The 22,679-nt window shown below is 42.4% G+C and overlaps 2 protein-coding genes across 4 annotated transcripts; one reads left to right on the plus strand and one right to left on the minus strand.

The window, feature by feature from the left end:
• Positions 1–2,427, plus strand: LOC135547536 (phosducin-like protein 3). The gene is made up of 6 exons (XM_064976614.1): positions 1–84; positions 382–514; positions 727–817; positions 1,260–1,403; positions 1,616–1,824; positions 2,002–2,427. The coding sequence occupies exons 1-6, from the start codon at positions 79–81 to the stop codon at positions 2,142–2,144; spliced, it is 726 nt and encodes a 241-aa protein (XP_064832686.1). The 5' UTR covers positions 1–78; the 3' UTR covers positions 2,145–2,427.
• Positions 2,428–2,687: 260 nt separating this feature from the next.
• Positions 2,688–5,191, minus strand: LOC135547537 (neuromedin-S-like). 3 transcript variants are annotated; one of them, XM_064976615.1, is made up of 8 exons: positions 4,993–5,191; positions 4,741–4,787; positions 3,947–4,000; positions 3,816–3,842; positions 3,631–3,681; positions 3,275–3,349; positions 2,994–3,041; positions 2,688–2,872 (listed from the first exon to the last, which is right to left on the minus strand). In XM_064976615.1, exons 1-8 carry the CDS (start codon positions 5,063–5,065, stop codon positions 2,852–2,854), a joined length of 396 nt encoding a protein of 131 aa, XP_064832687.1. In that variant the 5' UTR covers positions 5,066–5,191; the 3' UTR covers positions 2,688–2,851. The 3 variants fall into 3 exon arrangements, with proteins under 3 accessions (XP_064832687.1, XP_064832689.1, XP_064832688.1); XM_064976617.1 differs by lacking the exon at positions 2,994–3,041 and having other exon boundaries at positions 4,993–5,184; XM_064976616.1 differs by lacking the exons at positions 2,688–2,872; positions 2,994–3,041 and adding an exon at positions 3,068–3,115 and having other exon boundaries at positions 4,993–5,190.
• Between the last annotated feature and the right edge of the window lie 17,488 nt (positions 5,192–22,679).

Below are 22,679 nucleotides of genomic sequence, written 5' to 3' on the forward strand. Positions count from 1 at the left end.
TGTGGGTGAGGTCCTTATATTTCCGTGTCTGGGGAGATAAGTGGTGTGATTTCAGCGTCTGTCTTGAACAGTTAAAAAATGCAGGTTTGTGGAATTATAACACTTTTTCTAGCTATAGAAAAATTAGTAATGAAGGTCATAGCTGACGTTTTGAGCAGTATATGTTCGCACGCCACCTTGATTGAGACATAGCTAACGTTAGCTGCATTTAAACGTTAGCTGTCATACCACAGATACAAGGTGGTTACCGGTAGTTATAAGTATCTTTGGTAATGCCAAAGAGCCTAGCTATAGCTGGTTTAAAAACTATGTGGCAAACCAACAACACTTTGAGTGTTTTAAATAAAACTCAATGAATGATCTGTTATTTCTCAATCTCAGGACCCTGACGCAGATACCGAGTGGAATGACATCCTGAGGAAGAAGGGGATCCTTCCTCCCAAGGAGAAAACTCAGGATGAGGTTGAGGAGGACGCTCTAGAGCAGCAGATTCTTCTTCAGCAAGAATCTGTTGGTAAGAGGTGGCTATTAATATCATATAGCTACCTCTGTGGGATTAGGTTTCTCCTGAACTAGTCTAGAAATAGTTTATCTTATTCTTAATTTAACTAACAGGACATGGTTTTGGAAGGCTGATCCTTGGCCAACATCATCCTCTGTTAGTAGTTTGAATACCTTAAATGATACTTTTTCTGACTTGTATTTCCTGTGGTGTTTTGTGACCAGTAAAAACCTATGAGAGTATGACTCTGGACCAGCTGGATGAGAACGAGGATGACTTCAGTGAAGAGGATGAGGCCGCCATCGAGATTTACAGGTTTCAAAGCATTACTAAGATGGTGCATTATACATACAACCGGTATTGGCTGCCATATGGCCCGGGGCCATAGCTGAGCAATCGGGCAAGCTCAGCCGGCTCTGTGGTTGCCCTATTGGGCATGTTTAATTAATTTATTGAAAACAACCTAAGTGCAAAGAATTTCTGATTCCTCCCCTATGTCTGTGTGTAAACAGCACATTTTAAGCCTTTGGGGAACTAAAAATACTCACTTGATGGGCAAGTGCCTTTCAGACCTTAATGTCAGTCCCTTAATACAACCTAATGCCATTAAAAGAGATGCTGAAAATATGAATCTCCATTGTGGCTACCATGTTAATGGTGATATAGCCTTTTGTGTCCCAAATAGAAAATGACAATGTTATGACCTTACCAGAATTAACCTACATTGCCTTAACTCTCTCCATTTCGTTCTCACCAGGCAAAAGAGGCTTGCAGAATGGAAAGCCACCCAGATAAAGAATTGCTTTGGAGAAGTAGTGGAGATTTCTGGGCAGGACTACATCAAGGAGGTGAACAAAGCTGGAGAGGGCATCTGGGTTGTGCTGCATCTCTACAAACAGGGGTGAGAGTTTTAGATTTTTTTTTAGATCTGATAACTTTATTGGCCAAGACCTTATTTGAAAATCATGAAACAAGGTTTTCCTTTTTTTGTTGTTCATATAAGCCTGATTAACAGTATTCCTTTTTTAAATTTCACTGAATAGGACTATCTGCCAAATACATAGATTTAACTAATTGTAATCGAATCTCTGTTCCATTCTCTCATCCTCCTAGAATTCCTCTGTGCACCCTGATAAACCAGCATCTGTCAGAGATGGCCAGGAAATTCCCCCAGACCAAGTTCCTCAAGTCCATCTCCACCACATGCATCCCCAACTACCCTGACCACAACTTACCCACCATCTTTGTCTACCACGAGGGAGAGATGAAGGCACAGTACATCGGGCCTCTGGTCTTCGGGGGCATGAACCTCAAAGTTGGGGGTAAGAGACAATCGCCTCAGCTAGACTTTCATTGGATACTATTAGCGACATTATATGGTAGTTTGCTGTCCAGTGTGTATACTTCTCACCCTCAGATTTGTGCATTGTCAGTTTTGAATGTCAATTTCTTACTTTCTCTACTAGATATTTAAATCTGCTTTATCCTATCATCCTCAGAGCTGGAGTGGAGGTTATCAGAATCTGGTGCTGTCAAGACAGACCTGGAAGAAAACCCCAAGAAGCAGATTGAAGACAAGCTGATGTCGTCGATCCGATCCACTCTCCCCACACGGAAAGACAGTGACTCCGAAGAGGACTAGCCGCGTAACACCAAATAACATTACTCTTAAAGCTCAACCATCACTGTGTGTGAGGATGGCTCTCTCCTGTGGTGATGTGGTGAACTGCACACCTCTCTCTATGCTACCTCAGTCAGCAGAGAGGCTCCATCAGAGTACTATGCCTCCCCGGTTGAAAGATCTCTTATGTTACGAGATCATTCTCCTAAATCAATCTGAACTTGTGTTTTTACAGAACATTTGGTTGAAGATTGTCCTTTTTTTATTTAACATATGTTTCATAATAAATGACAATAGAAATTAATACATTTGTAATTGTTTAAATTAAATGTAAGTATCCATTCACCCATGCCATAATAGTTGACGCTTTTTATAGTGTTCACCCTGATCTGTGTAACCATCACATAAAGGGCTCCTTTGATGTATTTGACTGTGTTCAGAGGTGTTCACTGTTCATAGATAATGGTCTGAATTTGTGTATGTGCAATTGTCTACAAAATGGCAAAGTACAGAATCCTCATCTTAAATCACTAAATATTTACATATACCAACTGAAATCAGGAAGACACTTCACAATCTGCAATTTATTTCTCAAAAATATCAAGTCCATTGCCAGAGAACACTGAGGATGCTGCTTCTGTCTGTCCCTCAGTCTGCCATTTTGCTCCATGTTCAGGGGGGTTGCAGTATGCTGATGTCTTCTGTCCAGTTATTCCAAAGTCAGATTTTTACATCACATCAGAGTGCTTCTGTGTAGCAGGGAACAGGGAGAACCTCGGTCATGGTTTTTGGCATTTGTTGTAACTTTTAATTGTGTAGATTCTATTCGGGGGTAGTGTGTATATACTATGTCTAAAGTACATATTGTACCTTGATTGAGCCTTGCGGACTGGCCACAGAAAGACTGGTCTTCAACCTCTAAGAGAAAGGCACTGGAGAAGCTTTCACAAACTAGAGCTTCAATCAGAATAGGCTACACGGACACTGCTGACCTGCAAACCAATTAATTTCAGAATTTCTTAAAATTATGTAAAGGTCAGGGTTAAGGGTTTGGTTAAAGTTAGTCGGTCTTGCAGGTCAGAAGTGCCCTTGTTTCCTGCTTCAATATTGATATTCTGCTAATCAAGGTTGAAACAGCGCAGGGTCCTTACCAAAAGCATGAGCTGCTTCTTTCTCCTTTGAGACAGTTTGGGTGACAGGCGCATCAGCGGGTGCACTGAATGAGACTAGAGAGGGGAATGCCTGTTAGATTCCAATCACATGTAATTATTAAATAATCAGATCAATAAAACATGTTATAACAAATAAGCATGTTATCATCTAAAGACAAAATCCCATACTGTGCTGTCCAGGAAATCCAATGACACCTTTGCTTATATGCCTGAGACATTGTACATGGTTGTTTGAGGGTGTGTACATAGTTCTAATTTGCTCTCAGACATAATTCACTGACATTCTGAAGCAATTTGGAAATACAGTTTGCATCAAGGAGTCTTTCTCTACTTACCGCATGCTGTACAGAGTCTACCGAGTTGGCCTTTGAATAGTGAAACAGGAACTGACGAAAATAGCATATACAAAGTCAACGACAAAGACAATGAATATTGTTCCTGCAAGTTTACCTCAGTATTTTGAGGAATAAGGTATAAACAAGTATTTATTAATAGGGTGTGATATTGTTGAGAAACTTACTCTTTTGAAAACATTCTGAACTTGCTCCTGTGATGGGGAGAGGGACAGGGAGAGAATAATTACACTGGCGTCAGAGCTGCTATCATATATAATTTGTGATAAGATTGAGTCATACGGTAGCTAAGCTTTACCTCATTCTGATCTCTCCCCATCATATCACCAACATCAGTCTGGATCCCAGAACCCTGCAGCAGACAAATCAATGGTCAATGATAAAACACAAGTCTATAACACATCTAAAGGCACTAAACCCAAGCAAACATAAAAGCTGTTGTACATGGCATCCATTGTCTACTGTATACTGTACCCATGGCAAAGTAATGATCGTGTCTCTGTCGTCAGTGTGTCTAGTTGATAGGAGTGGGGGAAGTCTTATATATTCTTATTCCCCTCATCATGTCCCCCACCAGTCTGATTTAAGTTAGAGTGACTCACTTGTGTGTCCCCAACCCCCTCTCCACGTATAACCTAGCCTAGCCACCACAAGTAACAAGAGGCACCATATAATTTGGTTGGAATCACCTGCTGACCCCTTATCAGACACAGATGCGATTTCTCCAGTGGTGCAAACAAAGTAGACAACACTAATGCCATCTATAACCAGAACTCTCCTCTGATGGATGCAGTAGAGGACTGAGATGTTTAAACAGTGAAAGACTGACACACAGAGATACAGAGAGTGATACACATTCAAGGCATATATTGAATGATTTGGGTCTAGAATACATTCACACTACATTTTAACACTTTGCCTCTGGTATCAGGTAAGGAAATGTATCCTTGTTGTCAATCTAATAATCCATTCATAAATCATTCATAATTTATTTAAAAACTAATTTCACAATATTTGTTTGAATTACACAATTGCCTTTTATTTGCACTTTTCAGGTATAGGCATGCAAAAAAAACAAAGTCCCATACATACCCTTCTGAAAGCAATTCCATGTTCACACTCTTTGTATGGACTAGCCTCTACAGAAAGAAAAAAGTAAGTTTCAAAAGTATACATTAATTTTATCAATCTATTACATACAATAAATGTACATGCAATAGCCAACAATATTAACAATATAAATAGCTAATTCAAAAACATCGATTTCAGATTTTTACATTTAGATAGCCTAAATTATACAGAAATGTTGAAGTTAATTTAAATTATATAAATAATCTCTCTCACCTGTCGCTTTCCAGCATCCAAGGCACCAGACCAATTGAAGTATGCAAAGTTGTTGAAGATACGAAGCGCTCATCTCGAGCTATGAGATTCTAATGCGCTTTGGTGAGGGTATCTGCGCTCTGTGTTTGGTTTGGTGGTCTGCCCGAGGAAGTATTGTTATATTGCCACGTCACGGTACAGAATTGAACTCTACTGACTATCTCATCCGACATAATTATATAGGCTATAACTTTGATGGGAGAAGCATCATCTCCCACGCAGAGGTGACCAATCAACGTCCCACTGGTCTCCTTAGTCATCAGCTGAGGGTTTGTGCGCAAATCCCCTCTCCCTCGTCATTTTGAACGGTTTTAAGATACATTTAGATATGGCAACTAAATCAAAGAAATCCATCAAAAACAGGATGTCAACCAAACATAAAATCGGAATGGAAGTTACACAACTGGTATCAAATATTTTTTCAGTACACTTGATTATAGGACATGGTGATGAATAATGACCCCGTGATGTTCAAATTCATTGAAAACCATAAACAACCAAGTAAATGTTGGGGAGTAACAGATTACATGCAATATTTTACATGTAAGGGATTACAAAAAGCTGTAACCGTAATACGTTACATTACCAGCAAAAATATTGTAACCAGATTACAGATACTTTTGAAAAACTAGATGATTTATGTCGAAGATTACTTTTAAATTCAGAAATAATTTCTGCCAAAAAAGTATTTGACACTTCTCTCTTTTCTCAATGACATTCATACATCATTAAAAATAGGCGCAAATTTAAATTTGTTCAACGTGAACAAGTCTGACCATAAATCAGAGACCACTATGATGACAGACCAAATGTGTTTTATTGATCGCGGGAAAAGAGCAGGAATATGCTTTTATAGGCTCCAGTCCAAGTGATGTCTTCCAATGGTGTGATTGCTGTCGGCATCCAAAGATTATCCAACTTGAATAAACTCTAGAAGATAAGGATGACAGCAGTAGTGTAGTTTACGGTGATACTGATATCACTTATTATTGATATCTACCTACATAGCGCATTCATGTGAATCACACTGCGTCTTTTTCATTTAGCTATTTGCGCCTTATGGATTGTGGTTGTTGTCGGCCTTATGGATTGTGGTTGTTGTCGATGGCTGTTCACAAATCTAAATGTGTATTTGAACCCAATAATGGTTGAATTCCAGAAATTTAAGCTGCCTATCAATCATTGTTTTTTAAATCAGCGGACAGCCAATGAAAAAAATCCATTGGCCTCATGAACACATGCTCAAACTCGCTCACTTTTGATAGACTTAAAGGGACAATCTGTAGTTGCTACTTCCATTTTTGGACTTATAAATTATATACTGTACCAGTAAAAGGTTTGGACACACCTACTCATTCAAGGGCCAAAAAAGTGTTAAACAAATCAAATTATATTTCATATTTTCAAATCTTATAAGTTGCCTTGATGACAACTTTGCACACTCTTGGCATTCATCCATCTTCACGAGGAATGCTTTTCCAACAGTCTTGAAGGAGTTTCCACATATGCTGAGCACTTGTTGGCCACTTTTCTTTCATTCTCGGGTCCAACTCATCCCAAACCATCTCAATTGTGTTGAGGTCGGGTGCTTGTGTGGGCTAGGTCATCTGATGCAGCACTTTGTCACTCTCCTTCTTGGTCACATTGCTCTTACACAGCCTGGATGTGTGTTTTGGGTCATTGTCCTGTTGAAAAACAAATGATAGTCCCACTAAGCTCAAACCAGATGGGATGGTGTATAGCTGCAGAATTCTGTGGTAGCCATGCTGGTTAAGTGTGCCTTGAATTTCACCAACAAAGCACCCCCACACCATCACACCTGCTCCTCCATGCTTCACGGTGGGAACCACACATGCGGAGATCATCTGTTCACCTACTCTGCATCTCACAAAGACATGGCGGTTGGAACCAAAAATCTCAAACTTGGACTCATCAGACCATAGGACAAATTTCCACCGATCTAATGTCCATTGCTCGTGTATCTTGGCCCACAGCAAGTCTCTTCTTCTTATTGGTGTCCTTTAGTATTTTTTTTATTTTTTTTATTTCACCGTTATTTAACCAGGTAGGCTAGTTGAGAACAAGTTCTCATTTGCAACTGCGACCTGGCCAAGATAAAGCATAGCAGTGTGAACAGACAACACAGAGTTACACATTGAGTAAACAATAAACAAGTCAATAACACAGTAGAAAAAAAGGGTCTATATACATTGTGTGCAAAAGGCATGAGGAGGTAGGCAAATAATTACAATTTTGCAGATTAACACTGGAGTGATAAATTATCAGATGGTCATGTACAGGTAGAGATATTGATGTGCAAAAGAGCAGAAAAGTAAATAAACAAAAACAGTATGGAGATGAGGTAGGTAAAATTGGGTGGGCTATTTACCGATAAGACTATGTACAGCTGCAGCGATCGGTTAGCTGCTCAGATATCAGATGTTTGAAGTTGGTGAGGGAGATAAAAGTCTCCAACTTCAGCGATTTCTGCAATTCGTTCCAGTCACAGGCAGCAGAAAACTGGAACGAAAGGCGGCCAAATGAGGTGTTGGCTTTAGGAATGATTAGTGAGATACACCTGCTGGAGCGCGTGCTACGGGTGGGTGTTGCCATCGTGACCAGTGAACTGAGATAAGGCGGAGCTTTACCTAGCATGGACTTGTAGATGACCTGGAACCAGTGGGTCTGGCGATGAATATGTAGCGAGGGCCAGCCGACTAGAGCATACAAGTCGCAGTGGTGGGTGGTATAAGGTGCTTTAGTGACAAAACGGATGGCACTGTGATAAACTGCATCCAGTTTGCTGAGTAGAGTGTTGGAAGCTATTTTGTAGATGACGTCGCCGAAGTCGAGGATCGGTAGGATAGTCAGTTTTACTAGGGTAAGTTTGGCGGCGTGAGTGAAGGAAGCTTTGTTGCGGAATAGAAAGCCGATTCTGGATTTGATTTTCGATTGGAGATGTTTGATATGAGTCTGGAAGGAGAGTTTACAGTCTAGCCAGACACCTAGGTACTTATAGATGTCCACATATTCAAGGTCGGAACCATCCAGTGTGGTGATACTAGTCAGGCGTGCAGGTGCAGGCAGCGAACGGTTGAAAAGCATACATTTGGTTTTACTAGCGTTTAAGAGCAGTTGGAGGCCACGGAAGGAGTGTTGTATGGCATTGAAGCTTGTTTGGAGGTTAGATAGCACAGTGTCCAAGGACGGGCCAGAAGTATATAGAATGGTGTCGTCTGCGTAGAGGTGGATCAGGGAATCGCCTGCAGCAAGAGCAACATCATTGATATATACAGAGAAAAGAGTAGGCCCAAGAATTGAACCCTGTGGCACCCCCATAGAGACTGCCAGAGGACCGGACAGCATGCCCTCCGATTTGACACACTGCACTCTGTCTGCAAAGTAGTTGGTGAACCAGGCAAGGCAGTCATCAGAAAAACCAAGGCTACTGAGTCTGCCGATAAGAATATGGTGATTGACAGAGTCGAAAGCCTTGGCAAGGTCGATGAAGATGGCTGCACAGTACTGTCTTTTATCGATGGCCGTTATAATATCGTTTAGTACCTTGAGCGTGGCTGAGGTGCACCCGTGACCGGCTCGGAAACCAGATTGCACAGCGGAGAAGGTACGGTGTGATTCGAGATGGTCAGTGACCTGTTTGTTGACTTGGCTTTCGAAGACCTTAGATAGGCAGGGCAGGATGGATATAGGTCTGTAACAGTTTGGGTCCAGGGTGTCTCCCCCTTTGAAGAGGGGGATGACTGCGGCAGCTTTCCAATCCTTGGGGACCTCAGACGATATCGAAGAGGGGTTGAACAGGCTGGTAATAGGGGTTGCGACAATGGCGGCGGATAGTTTCAGAAACAGAGGGTCCAGAGTGTCAAGCCCAGCTGATTTGTACGGGTCCAGGTTTTGCAGCTCTTTCAGAACATCTGCTATCTGGATTTGGGTAAAGGAGAACCTGGAGAGGCTTGGGCGAGTAGCTGCGGGGGGGGGGGGGGAGCTGTTGGCCGAGGTTGGAGTAGCCAGGCGGAAGGCATGGCCAGCCGTTGAGAAATGCTTGTTGAAGTTTCCGATAATCATGGATTTATCGGTGGTGTTACCGTGTTACCTAGCCTCAAAGCAGTGGGCAGCTGGGAGGAGGTGCTCTTGTTCTCCATGGACTTCACAGTGTCCCAGAACGTTTTGGAGTTGGAGCTACAGGATGCAAATTTCTGCCTGAAGAAGCTGGCCTTAGCTTTCCTGACTGACTGAGTGTATTGGTTCCTGACTTCCCTGAACAGTTGCATATCACGGGGATTATTCGATGCTATTGCAGTCCGCCACAGGATGTTTTTTGTGCTGGTCGAGGGCAGTCAGGTCTGGAGTGAACCAAGGGCTATATCTGTTCTTAGTTCTGCATTTTTTGAACGGAGCATGCTTATCTAAAATAGTGAGGAAGTTACTTTTAAAGAATGACCAGGCATCCTCAACTGACGGGATGAGGTCAATGTCCTTCCAGGATACCCGGGCCAGGTCGATTAGAAAGGCCTGCTCACAGAAGTGTTTTAGGGAGCGTTTGACTGTGATGAGGGGTGGTCGTTTGACTGCGGCTCCATAGCGGATACAGGCAATGAGGCAGTGATCGCTGAGATCCTGGTTGAAGACGGCGGAGGTGTATTTGGAGGGCCAGTTGGTCAGGATGACGTCTATGAGGGTGCCCTTGTTTAGAGATTTAGGGTTGTATCTGGTGGGTTCCTTGATGATTTGTGTGAGATTGATGGCATCTAGCTTAGATTGTAGGACTGCCGGGGTGTTAAGCATATCCCAGTTTAGGTCATCTAACAGAACAAACTCTGAAGCTAGATGGGGGGGCGATCAATTCACAAATGGTGTCCAGGGCACAGCTGGGAGCTGAGGGAGGTCGGTAGCAGGCGGCAACAGTGAGAGACTTATTTCTGGAGAGAGTCATTTTTAAGATTAGTAGTTCGAACTGTTTGGGTATGGACCTGGAAAGTATGACATTACTTTGCAGGCTCTCTCTGCAGGAGACTGAAACTCCTCCCCCTTTGGCAGTTCTATCTTGACGTAAAATGTTATAGTTGGGTATGGAAATCTCAGAATTTTTGGTGGCCTTCCTGAGCCAGGATTCAGACACGGCAAGGACAGTAGTGGTTTCTTTTCCGCAATTAAAGCATGAAGGCCTGATTCACGCAGTCTCTTCTGAACAGTTGATGTTGAGATATGTCTGTTACTTGAACTCTGTGAAGCATTTATTTGGGCTACAATTTCTGAAGTTGGTACCTCTAATGAACTTATCCTCTGCACAGAGGTAACTCTGGGTCTTCCTTTCCTGTGGCGGTCAACATGAGAGCCAGATTAATCATAGCGCTTGATGGTTTTTGCGACTGCACTTGAAGAAACTTTCAAAGTTCTTGAAATTTTCCAGATTGACTGACCTTCATAACTTAAAGTAATGATGGACTGTTGTTTCTCTTTCATTATTTGAGCTGTTCTTGCCATAATATGGACTTGGTATTTTACCAAATAGGGCTATCTTTTGTATAACACCCCTACCTTGTCACAACACAACTGATTGGCTCAAACACATTAAGAAAGAAAGAAATTCCACAAATTAAGTTTAAACAAGGCACACCTGTTAATTGAAATGCATCCCCGGTGACTACCTCATGAAGCTGGGTGAGTGTTCAAAGCTGTCACCAAGGCAAAGGGTGGCTACTTTGAAGAAACTCAAATGTAAAATACATTTTGATTTGGCTACTACATGATTCGATGTGTGTTATTTCATAGTTTTGATGTCTTCACTATTATTCTACAATGTAAAAAATAGTAAAATAAAGAAAAAAGTGCGTCCAAATTTTTGACTGGTACTGTATATTTTATATATATCCATTGATTCTTGAAGAATATCATTTATAAATGCCTCATGATGTAATGGGTGCGTGTTGGTGGCAGGGAAGTCAGGCGCAGGAGAACGAACTTTGTATAAACGGAGTTGTTTCATAAGTTCTGACCATACTCCAAAAAACAAAATATATAAACGAACAAAAGTGGGTACAAAACCCGTCGCACACCAACACATTACTAGCACAATCAAACAATCTCCGACAAGGACATGAGGGGAAACAGTGGGTTAAATACACAACATGTAACTGATGGGATTGGAACCAGGTGTGAAGGAAGACAAGACAAAACCAATGGAAAATGAAAAATGGATCAGTGACGGCTAGAAGGTCAGTGACGTCGACCGCTGAACACCGCCTGAACAAGAAGAGGGACCGACTTCGGCGGAAGTCGTGACACATGAGCTTAGTTCAACTGTCACACTCCACAAGAACCCAAATATAAGCTTGTTTTTCTCCAATGTTTGTAATCATTGTAAATGTAAAGAAACACTGCATAGCATCCTAACATGGTTAAAACAATAATGTTGATACCATGGATGGTCAGTCCTTGCATCCATAGCTGTCCATTCATCTGAGAGTGGTTACATTTCTCCAGGCCCATCCCTCAGCTTTTACCAAAACAGAGGCTGGGCTGCAGTTTTGTTATTGTTTCATCTGTGGATTTGCCCTTTAAACAGCTGCATATTTTCAACATATTAAAGTGTCACCAACCAAAAGGTAAACAATAGGCCTATAGCAAATGCAGCATATGGCATTCATTTTTCACATGTAAATAGCACTTTTCAGTGGTGCTCAAAGCATGCCATTCCATGAGTGTAGCATTTATTTTTCAACTCGAATCAATGAGCCAAATCAGTCCTCCATGACAATAAAATCATAAACAACAGAGTAGGGCTGGCTAATAAGTCCATAGTTTTGGGGCTATGCTCAGGTAAAACAATTTTGCTAATATAATACTTCCATATTTCCAAGTCCTATTCTTGAAGATTAAGAGGTATAACATTTATTGGAATGACTGGAATTCTGATAGACTTTGGTTTTTAATGTAAAGATATAATTGAATAATATTATTATATGTAGTAGAAAGCGATGGGTTAGAAGAAGGCTACATAACAAACCCATAAAGTAAAATTTAACATCCATATATGGCCAGCTATGTAAACTTTGACATAGATTTTTCGAGAAATAGATGTCTTTCAATTGATAACACACATTTGTGTCTTCTTCTCATGCCTCTTAAGAGGAAAGTAATCTAAAAGTAACTGAATGTAATCAGATTACATTACTGAGTTTGGGTTATAGAAAAGTTACGTTTCTGACTACAGTTTTGGACAGGTAACTAGTAACTGCAACGGATTACAATTAGAAAGTAACCTACCCAACCCTGATGTCACATATCTGTGTGAGTATCTATTTACCAATATTTTCAATCTGTAATCTTGAGAATGAAATCTGTGAATTTTTTAGAATGAAAATGTGTCATCTACATTTACATTTTTGTCACTTAGCAATCGCTCTTATCCAGAGCAACTTACAGTTAGTGCATTCATCTTAAGATAGCTAGGGGAGACAGCCACACATCACAGTCATAGTACAAGTAGCTTACAGTTTTTCCTCAATAAAGTAGCTATCAGCAAAGACAAGGGCCAGGGTTATCTTAAGAAAAGCAAGGGTGTTAGTCTCATTTGCCTCTTCTAATCTCACCTAACTGAAGCTACATTAATTTCAGTGTTGTCTGTATACATTTAATGATATTTAAGTGTAATTCTTCAGTCTTCATTAGTTTGACCACAGAGAATGACTGTGATTGCTGGGTCCGGTTTCTGTATGTAAGTGTGAAAGCTGGAAGTGTGGGTCAGTGTATCGAGTTTCACCTGGAGACAATATTCCAGAGAGGCTGTGGATTTGCTGTACCTGTTCGATTGACCATGGATGGAAAATAGGGCAGAACACTCAAGGAGACCCAGACACCTGCCTTGGAACATGTAATACACAACCACATGTAAATTCTCCATGCTGTCTGTTTAGTCTATGTTAATTAGTAGTTATGATTGCTTATAACATGGTTATGAATCTTATTACATCCTATAACATCCTGCTTCTGACAGAGTCACTATGCTCTATGATGGAAAAACAAAAGCTTCTGCAGTTAGACTTCAGCTTAACATATCCTTACTGTGTTCTAGGTTCCCTGAGCAGTGATTCTATGTTGTATCGACCATATTATACTGAACAAAAATATAAACGCAACATGTAAAGTGTTAGTCCCATGTTTCATGCTGAAATAAAAGATCTGAAATAAAAGATCCCAGAAATGTTCTACATGTACAAAAAGTTTATTTGTCCTCAAAAGTTACACACAAATTTGTTTACTTCCCTGTGAATGAGCATTTCTCCTTTGCCAAGATAATCCATCCACCTGACAAGCGTGGTATATCAAGAAGCTGATTAAACAGCATGATTATTACACATGTGCACCTTGTGCTGGGGACAATAAAAGGCCACTCTAAAATGTGCAGTTTTGTCACACAACACTATGCCACTGATGTCTCAAGTTGAGGGAGTGTCCAATTGGCATGCTCACTGCAGGAATGTCCACCAGAGCTGTTGCCAAAGAATTGAATGTTAATTTCCCTAGCATAAGCCGCCTGTAATGTCGCTTTAGAGAATTTGGTAGTACGTCCAACCGGCATCACACTGCAGACCACATGCAACCACCCCATTCCAGGACCTCCACATCTGGCTTCTTCACTTGCGGGATATTCTGAGACCAACCACCCGGACAGTTGATGAAACTCTGGGTTCGCACAACCCAATAATTTCTGCCCAAACTGTCAGAAACAGTCTCAGGGAAGCTCATTGTCGTCCTCACTAGGGTCTTGACCTGACCGCAGTTCGGCATCGTAACCGACATCAGTGTGCAAATGCTCACCTTCGATGGCCACTGGCACGCTGGGGAAGTGTGCTCTTCACAGATGAATCCCGGTTTCAATTGTACCGGGCAGATGGCAGACAGAATGGATGGAGTTGTGTGGGAGAGCGGTTAGCTGATGCCAACACTGTGAACAGAATGCCCTATGGCGGCAGTGGGGTTATGGTATGGGAAGGCATAAGCTACAGACAACGAACACAATTGCATTTTATCGATGGCAATTTGAATGCACGGAGATACCGTGACAAGACACTCTCAAGCATTTCGCTACACTCGCATTAACATCTGCTAACCATGTGTATGTGACAAATAAATTTGATTTGAAGATCCTGAGGCCCATTGTCGTGCCATTCATCCACCGCCATCACTTCATGTTTTAGTATGATAATGCAAATCCTGGAAGCTGAAAATGTACTACTTCTTCAATAGCCTGCATACTCACCAGACATGTCACCGATTGAGCAGGTTTGGGATGCTCTGGATCAACATGTACGACAGCGTGTTCCAGTTCCCACCAATATCCAGCAACTTCACACAGCCATTGAAGAGGAGTGGGATCAGGCCACAGGCCACAATCAACAGCCTGATCAACTACGAAGGAGATGTGTCGCGCTGCATGAGGCAAATAGTGGTCACACCAGATACTGACTGGTTTTCTCATCCACGCCCCTACCTTTTTTTAAGGCATCTGTGACTAACAGATGCATATCTGTATTCCCAGTCATGTGAAATCCATAGATCAGTGCCTAATTTATTTATTTCAATTGATTGATTTCCTTATATGAACTGTAACTCAGTAAAATCTTTGAAATTGTTGCCTGTTGCGTATATATTTTTCATCATTGTAGAAAGGACAGTACATTTCAGAGATGAGTCTCAGAGACAGGTGGGAAGATTTATATCTCTAATAAGCCATTGTATTGATTTGCCAACACTGTAATCTGGATTGAGGGATCAACTACAGGCATAACCTAGAGGCATGGCTCAAAAAAGGGTTTAGGCGGTGGCCTTGTCAGGGGGAGTGGCAATAGGCATGGTCAGCCCGTCGGCACGGTTGAATTGTACAGAACATTTTGGCGGTGTAGAAAAAATATTGAAGTTTTAAAGCTAATTCCCAGCATTTCTTTGCATTTTGCCATGTCAAATCAAATCAAATGTATTTACATAGCCCTTCTTACATCAGCTGATATATCAAAGTGCTGTACAGAAGCCCAGCCTAAAACCACAAACAGCAAGAAATGCAGGTGTAGAAGCACGGTGGCTTGGAAAAACTCCCTCGAAAGGCCAAAACCTAGGAAGAAACCTAGAGAGGAACCAGGCTATGAGGGGTGGCCAGTCCTCTTCTGGCTGTGCCGGGTGGAGATTATAACAGAACATGGCCAAGACGTTCAAATGTTCATAAATTACCAGCATAGTCAAATTATAATAATAACAGTAGTTGTCGAGGGTGCAACAAGTCAGCACCTCAGGAGTAAATGTCAGTTGGCTTTTCATAGCCAATCATTGAGAGTATCTCTACCGCTCCTGCTGTCTCTAGAGAGTTGAAAACAGCAGGTCTGGGACAGGTAGCACATCCGGTGAACAGGTCAGGGTTCCATAGCCACAGGCAGAACAGTTGAAACTGGAGCAGCAGCACGGCCAGGTGGACTGGGGACAGCAAGGAGTCATCACGCCAGGTAGTCCTGAGGCATGATCCTAGGGCTCAGGTCCTCAGAGAGAGAGAAAGAGAGAATTAGAGAGAGCATACTTAAATTCAAACAGGACACCGAATAAGACAGGAGAAATACTCCAGATATAACAGACTGACACTAGCCCCCCGACACATAAATTACTGCAGCATAAATACTGGAGGCTGAGACAGGAGTGGTCAGGAGACACTGTGGCCCCATCCGATGATACCCCCAGACAGGGCCAAACAGGCAGGATATAACCCCACCCACTTTGCCAAAGCACAGCCCCCACACCACTAGAGGGATATCTTCAGCCACCAACTTACCATCCTGAGACAAGACCGAGTATAGCCCACAAAGATCTCCACCACGGCACAACATGTCTATTGCTGTGTTATTTTGCTCAAATATAATAACAAAATAAATACTGCTAAATTAATAGTTTTTGGAATTTTCATTCTCCCCAACTCTCTAACTTTTATTGTGGTGATTGTAAATTATCAAAGATTATATTATTTAAAAATATATATATTTCCATTATCTTTTCTACATAATTTATATCTGGTGTAAGTCATTTCATTTTACACTGAAAACATTTTCCATCCTGAAAATGAATTTAAAAAAAAACAATAATATATATATATATATATATATATATTTTGTACTGTTTGGATTTATGCTTAGGCGAATAATGCTTAGGCGGCCCAGACAATAATTTAGTGTATTGTCTCAGATGGCTTGACCAGCAGCATTGATCTGCCCCCTGCTTTGAACCAATTAGCCCGTCTGATTTTAATCCCTGCTAGCCAACAGGAACCTTTCCTGTTCAACTGTGTTGATGACTCCCACTGTTCCCACAGGTAACGCCAGAGAGATACCATACATAAAGCTAAAGCCTCACATGAGAGTGATAAAGGGGGAGATAAAAGGCTGTACAGAGAGAGAAAGAGAGAGATACAGTAGATGAAAGAAATGCCCAAAAAAAGAGAGGTGGAATGAGAGAGAGAGATGTCACCTGATAGCTGATGCTCATATTCTCCATTAAGTAAGAACCTTGTTTTGTATGAGTATTGCTGAGATTGCGTCAGGGTCTGAAGAGTCCTCTAAAGAGGGCCACAATCTATCTCATAATGAGCCTCAGAACGGCACACTGGGCCGGACGCTTTTAAATGGCCTCTTCATCACTAGTTTCCTATTTTTGCTGTTGCTGTTCTTTTCAAGGCAATCACACTAGACAGTTGATGATTACAACACTTACATATTTATGAAACTCTGCGTATGCATGACACCCTGCATGACTATTGACAGTTGCACAGACACAAGTGTTTATGACATGGAATTCATCTCTCCTCTGTTAGATGAAAGCACACTTGTTCCTTTGTAAATATCAGAATACCTATTAAACCAGGGTTAGGGTGAATGCCATTTTAATTGCAGTCAATTCTGAAAGAAAACCAAATTCCAATTCCACATTTTTTCTCATGGTTTGGAGTTTCTGTGTGCTCTCTGAATTTACTGGAATTTACATGGAATTGATCCCAAAACTGCATTGAACCTGGTGATTTTTGCATGAAACCCAGCCTAAAACCCCAAACAGCAAGCAATGCAGATGTAGAAGCATGGTGGCTAGGAAAAACTCCCTAGAAAGACCCAGTACATGGACAATGTGTGTGTGTTACAGTGAGTGTGAGCGAGTCAACACATAACTTTGTTTACTTGAAATGATTTTTTGTTGTTGTATTGTGTGAGTGTATCGCAATGTTGTGCTCTCTAGTAACGATTAGGTTAGCCTTCCCTTGGGCAGACGTGTCAAACAGCGAGCGACCAACAGCTGGGGGAGAGATGGATGCGCAACAATACATAACACAAAGTGATGACCAAACCCACTTCAGGGAAGGACTTAAAGGTCAGTGATACACCTCACCAACAGTGCTGTAACCCAACATGCTGATGCTAGGCTGGATCTGGAGTCCCTCATTGGCCGTGGGCCTTTATAGACCTTTGGGGACAGCTGAGGAGGATTTGCATCAGACACTCCACTGGAATCAATCAATCAAATGCATTTATAAAGCCCTTTTAACATCAGTCGATGTCACAAAGTGCTATACAGAAACCCAGCCTAAAACCCCAAACAGCAAGCAATGCAGATGTAGAAGCATGGTGGCTAGGAAAAACTCCCTAGAAAGGCAGGAACCTAGGAAGAAACCTAGAGAAGAACCAGGCTCTGAGGGGTGGTCAGTCCTCTTCTGTCTGTGTCGGGTGGAGATTATAACAGTACATGGCCAACCGTTCAAACGTTCATATATGATCAGCCGAGTCAAATAATAATAATCACAGTGGTTGTAGAGGGTGCCACATGTCAGCACCTCAGGAGTAAATGTCAGTTGGCTTTTCATCTCGAGCATTCAGAGTAAGAGACAGCAGGTACGGTAGAGAGAGAGTGTCAAAAACAGCATGTCTGGGACAAGGGAGCACGTCAGGTGAACAGGTCAGAGTTCCATAGCCGCAGGCAGAACAGTTGAAACTGGAGCAGCAGTACGACCAGGTGGACTGGGGACAGCAAGGAGTCATCAGACAAGGTAGTCCTGAGCCATGGTCCCAGGGCTCAGGTCCTCTGGGAGGGAGAGAGAGATAATTATTAGGAGCATTATTAAATTCACAAAGGACACCGGATAAGACAGGAAAAATACTCCCAACACATGAACTATTGCAGCATAAGTACTGGAGGCTGAGACAGGAGCGGTTGAGAGACACTGTGGCCCTGTCCAATGATACCCCCGGACAGGGCCAACCAGGCAGGATATAACCTCACCCATGCAGGATATAACCTCATCCACTTTGCCAAAGCACAGCCCCATACCGCTAGAGGGATATCTTCAAACCACCAACTACCCTGAGACAAGGCTGAGTATAGCCCACGAAGATCTCCCCCACGGCGCAAACCTGAGAGGGGCGCCAACCCGGACAGGAAGATCACGTCAGTGACTACACCTAGTCAAGTGACGCACCCCTCCTAGGGACGGCATGGAAGAGCACCAGTAAGCCAATGACTAAGCCCCCGTAATAGGGTTAGAGGCAGAAATTCCCAGTGGAGAGAGGGGAACCGGCCAGGCAGAGACAGCAAGGGAGGTTTGTCGCTCAAGTGCCTTTCTGTTCACCTTCACACCCATGGGCCAGACTAAACTCAATCATAGGACCTACTGAAGTGATGAGTCTTCAATAAAGACTTAAAGTTTGAGACCAAGTCTGAGTCTCTCACATGGATAGGCAGACCATTCCATAAAAACGGAGCTCTATAGGAGAAAGCCCTGCCTCCAGCTGTTTGCTTACAAATTCTAGGGACAATAAGGAGGCCTGCGTCGTGTGACCGTAGCGTACGTGTAGGTATGTACGGCAGGACCAAATCGGAGAGATAGGTAGGTGCATGCCCATGCAATGCTTTGTGAGTTAGCAGTAAAACCTTGAAATCAGGGACTCTCCCATGAGGATTCCCTTTCAGTTGCATTCTACACTACTATTTGATGTGATTTGATCCTGATCTCCTAAGCACACTCAGATGAGTAAGTAGTAAAAGATATTGGCTCATTATAGTGAGTTTCCTTTATCTTGTACTAATTATTGGCTCCAAATCTTTTTATTTCCTGTGTTTCCCTGTTGGTACTTGAAAATGACGTGACAATATCCACCTCCCTCTCCCTTTCATTGCTTGGTATTAACCTCTGAGGGAGTAGAGTGCAAATGCCTACCTTAGTGAAGGTGTGAGGCCCTTTAGCACCACGCTAATTCGCCTCACAGAGAGACATGGCTACGACGAGATATGACGTTAGCACACAGCCACATGCCCAGTTCCAGGGATCCTATGACTCACAGTCAAATGTCAGGGGACACCCTAGAAGGTGTCAAATCACCTGTCCCTAGATTAGACAGTTTTATGGGAATTAGTGGGACATGAAACATCACTATACGGGCATTATAGGGGGCAGCGTGACGGGGATTGTCAATGCCTGACAGTAGGGCCCAGTAAACCCACATATCTTTCTCAGGATGAAAAAAAAACACTTTTGATCCCCCCCCCCTTGACTGTTTTTTTTCCAATGAAAAGTGGTAAATGTGAGTGTCGATGGTAATGCGGTTAAAACAACCCACTGCTGTAGTTTAATGTTTGAATTAATATCCTTTAGAATGTTTTTCTTTCAGACAGTGAATATTGTTTTATTGACTAAATGACTACTATAAACACACTATATCACAGCTGAACATTTAAGTTCTCCTACTTTAACTTATTTGGTCTTTCGTCTTTTAAAAGTTAGGGGACAACAAAACGCTGTCTTGCACACAATGCTGTGTATTCTCACTGAAATGTGTCTATGAGCAAATTAGGTAGAATTTAATGTTTATCTATTCAGCTGTAGTTAAACTTTCATTATTGACAGTACTGGTCAGGCTGGACAGGGATGGGACAAATCTAGAATTTATGATTTAGTTTATTGACGGTCATAGATCTTCCTTCCAGGAATTTAACACTGTGACGCTATGGTCGTGAGTCTGTAATAGATTGACTAGGTTTGTCATCCTAGCCCAATCAATGACAGACTGAACACTTCTCTCTTCAACAAAGGTCATATTCTCAGTTAATGCTAGATGACTCGCTAGGATGGAACCTACATGTCTGTTGATGACTCAGTAGATTGTCTTACAACCAACGGCAAAAAAGGGTTAACATTTTTTTATGAGAAGGAAACTGGAATAAAGCTGTAAAGTACATGGTGCCATCTTGTGGTGTATAATGGTAGCAGACAAACATCTGTATAGAATCAGATAATGAACAAGTTGAAAATCCTGAACGAGCACTAGTGTCTACTTGAGCTATGTCAGACTTGCCATCTGTCTCACTAAAGCAGAATAAGTGCATGTTCATTAATGAGGGACAGAGGATGATAATAAATGAATTCCTTATTGTTACTCTGCTGTGTTCCACTAGTTGTTCTTTTGTTTTGATCAATCAAAACAAATCATTTCACGTCAGATCTTTTCTACAGTTGATCTGGTGGGCCAAAAGATCAATTATTGGAAATTATTGGGTTGACTGTGTAAAAGCAGCAGTTTATCCATGTTCCATGCCTTAAAGAGGGGCACTGCATGAGCAGAGACTAGGCACTACATAGTGTGAATCATTAATGAGCCTATTACAGACTACATGTACGCAAGCCTACCAGATGAGCTAAACTGCTACTCACTTCGAGGCAAATAACACTGAAACATGCATGAAAGCACCAGCTGTTCCGGAAGACTGTGTGATCACGCTCTCTGCATGTGAGTAAGACCTTTATTTATTAAACAGGTCAACATTCACAAGGCCGCAGGGCCAGACGGATTACCAGGACGTGTACTGCAAGCATCCAACATGTTTTAAGCCGACCACCATAGTGCCTGTGCCCAAGAACACTAAGGTAACCTGCCTGAATGACTACTGAACCATAGCAATCACGTCTGTAGTCATGAAGTGCCTTGAAAGACTGGTCATGGCTCACATCAACACCATTATCCCAGAAACCCTAGACCCACTCCAATTTGCATACCGCCCCAACAGATCCACAGATGATGCAATCTCTATTGCACTCCACACTGCCCTTTCCCACCTGGAGAAATGGAACACCTATGTGAGAATGCTATTCATTGACTACAGCTCAGCGTTCAACACCATAGTGCCCTCAAAGCTCAACAATAAGCTAAGGACCCTGGGACTAAACACCTCCCTCTGCAACTGGATCCTGGACTTCCTGACAGGCCGCCCCCAGGTGGTAAGGGTAGGTAACAATACATTTGCCACGCTGATCCTCAACACAGGGGCCCCTCAGGGGTGCGTGCTCAGTGCCCTCCTGTTCACTCATGACTGCATGGCCAGGCACGACTCCAACACCATCATTAAGTTTGCCGATGACACAACAGTGGTAGGCCTGATCACTGACAACGACAAGACCGCCTATAGGGAGGAGGTCAGAGACCTGGCCGTGTGGCGCCAGGACAACAACCTCTCCCTCAACGTAATCAAGACAAAGGAGATGATTGTGGACTACAGGAAAAAGAGGACCGATCACGCCCCCGTTCTCATCGACGGGGCTGCGTGGAGCAGGTTGAGAGCTTCAAGTTCCTTGGTGTCCACATCACCAACAAACAACATGGTCCAAGCCCACCAATACAGTCGTGGAGAGGGCACGACAAACCTATTCCCCCTCAGGAGACTGAAAAGATTTGGCATGGGTCCTCAGATCCTCAAACGGTTCTACAGCTGCACCATCGAGAGCATCCTGACTGGTTGCATCACTGCTTGTTATGACAACTGCTCGGCCTCCGACCGCAAGGCACTTCAGAGGGTAGTGCGAATGGCCTTGTACATCACTGGGGCCAACCATCCAGGACCTTTATAACTGGCAGTGTCAGAGGAAGGTCCTAAATATTGTCAAAGACTCCAGCCACCCTAGTCATAGACTGTTCTCTCTGCTACCGCACGGCAAGCGGTACCAGAGCGCCAAGTCTAGGTCAAAGAGGCGTCTAAACAGCTCCTACCCCCAAGCCATAAGACTAACCAACATCTAATCAAATGGCTACCCAGACTATTTGCATTGACCCCCCCCCCTCTTTTACACCGCTGCTATTCTCGGTTGTTATCATCTATGCATAGTCACTTTAAAATATATATATATATATATTTCACCTTTATTTAACCAGGTAGGCTAGTTGAGAACAAGTTCTCATTTACAACTGTGACCTGGCCAAGATAAAGCAAAGCAGTGTGACACAAACAACAACACAGTTACACATGGACTAAACAAACATACAGTCAGTAACACAATAGAGGACTTTAATAACTGCATGTACATATTACCTCGATAAACCGGTGCTCCCGCACATTGACTCTGTACCCCTGTATATAGTCTCGCTATTGTTATTTTACTGCAGCTCTTTAATTACTTGTTACTTTTATTTCTTAATCTTATCCATCATTTTTTTAACTGCATTGTTGGATAGGGGCTCGTCAGTAAGCATTTTAATGGAAGGTCTACACCTGTTGTAGTTTTGGCACATGTGACGAATTGGATTTGATTTGATATATACAGTGTGGTCCGAAATTATTTATAC

Source organism: Oncorhynchus masou, chromosome 10 (genome assembly GCF_036934945.1).
Source record: "Oncorhynchus masou masou isolate Uvic2021 chromosome 10, UVic_Omas_1.1, whole genome shotgun sequence".
In the NCBI taxonomy this organism is placed as follows: domain Eukaryota; kingdom Metazoa; phylum Chordata; class Actinopteri; order Salmoniformes; family Salmonidae; genus Oncorhynchus; species Oncorhynchus masou.

Excerpts from the sequence above, each read along its gene's own strand:
- LOC135547537 (XM_064976615.1), bottom strand. The coding sequence starts at position 5,065 with ATGAGCGCTTCGTATCTTCAACAACTTTGCATACTTCAATTGGTCTGG. Across the intron at positions 3,682-3,815 it reads TTCAGAATGTTTTCAAAAGA|TTCCTGTTTCACTATTCAAA; the intron begins GTAAGTTTCTCA and ends TATTTTCGTCAG. Across the intron at positions 2,873-2,993 it reads GTCCGCAAGGCTCAATCAAG|AAGCACTCTGATGTGATGTA; the intron begins GTACAATATGTA and ends CCTGCTACACAG.
- LOC135547536 (XM_064976614.1), top strand. Across the intron at positions 818-1,259 it reads GCCGCCATCGAGATTTACAG|GCAAAAGAGGCTTGCAGAAT; the intron begins GTTTCAAAGCAT and ends CGTTCTCACCAG. Across the intron at positions 1,404-1,615 it reads CTGCATCTCTACAAACAGGG|AATTCCTCTGTGCACCCTGA; the intron begins GTGAGAGTTTTA and ends TCATCCTCCTAG.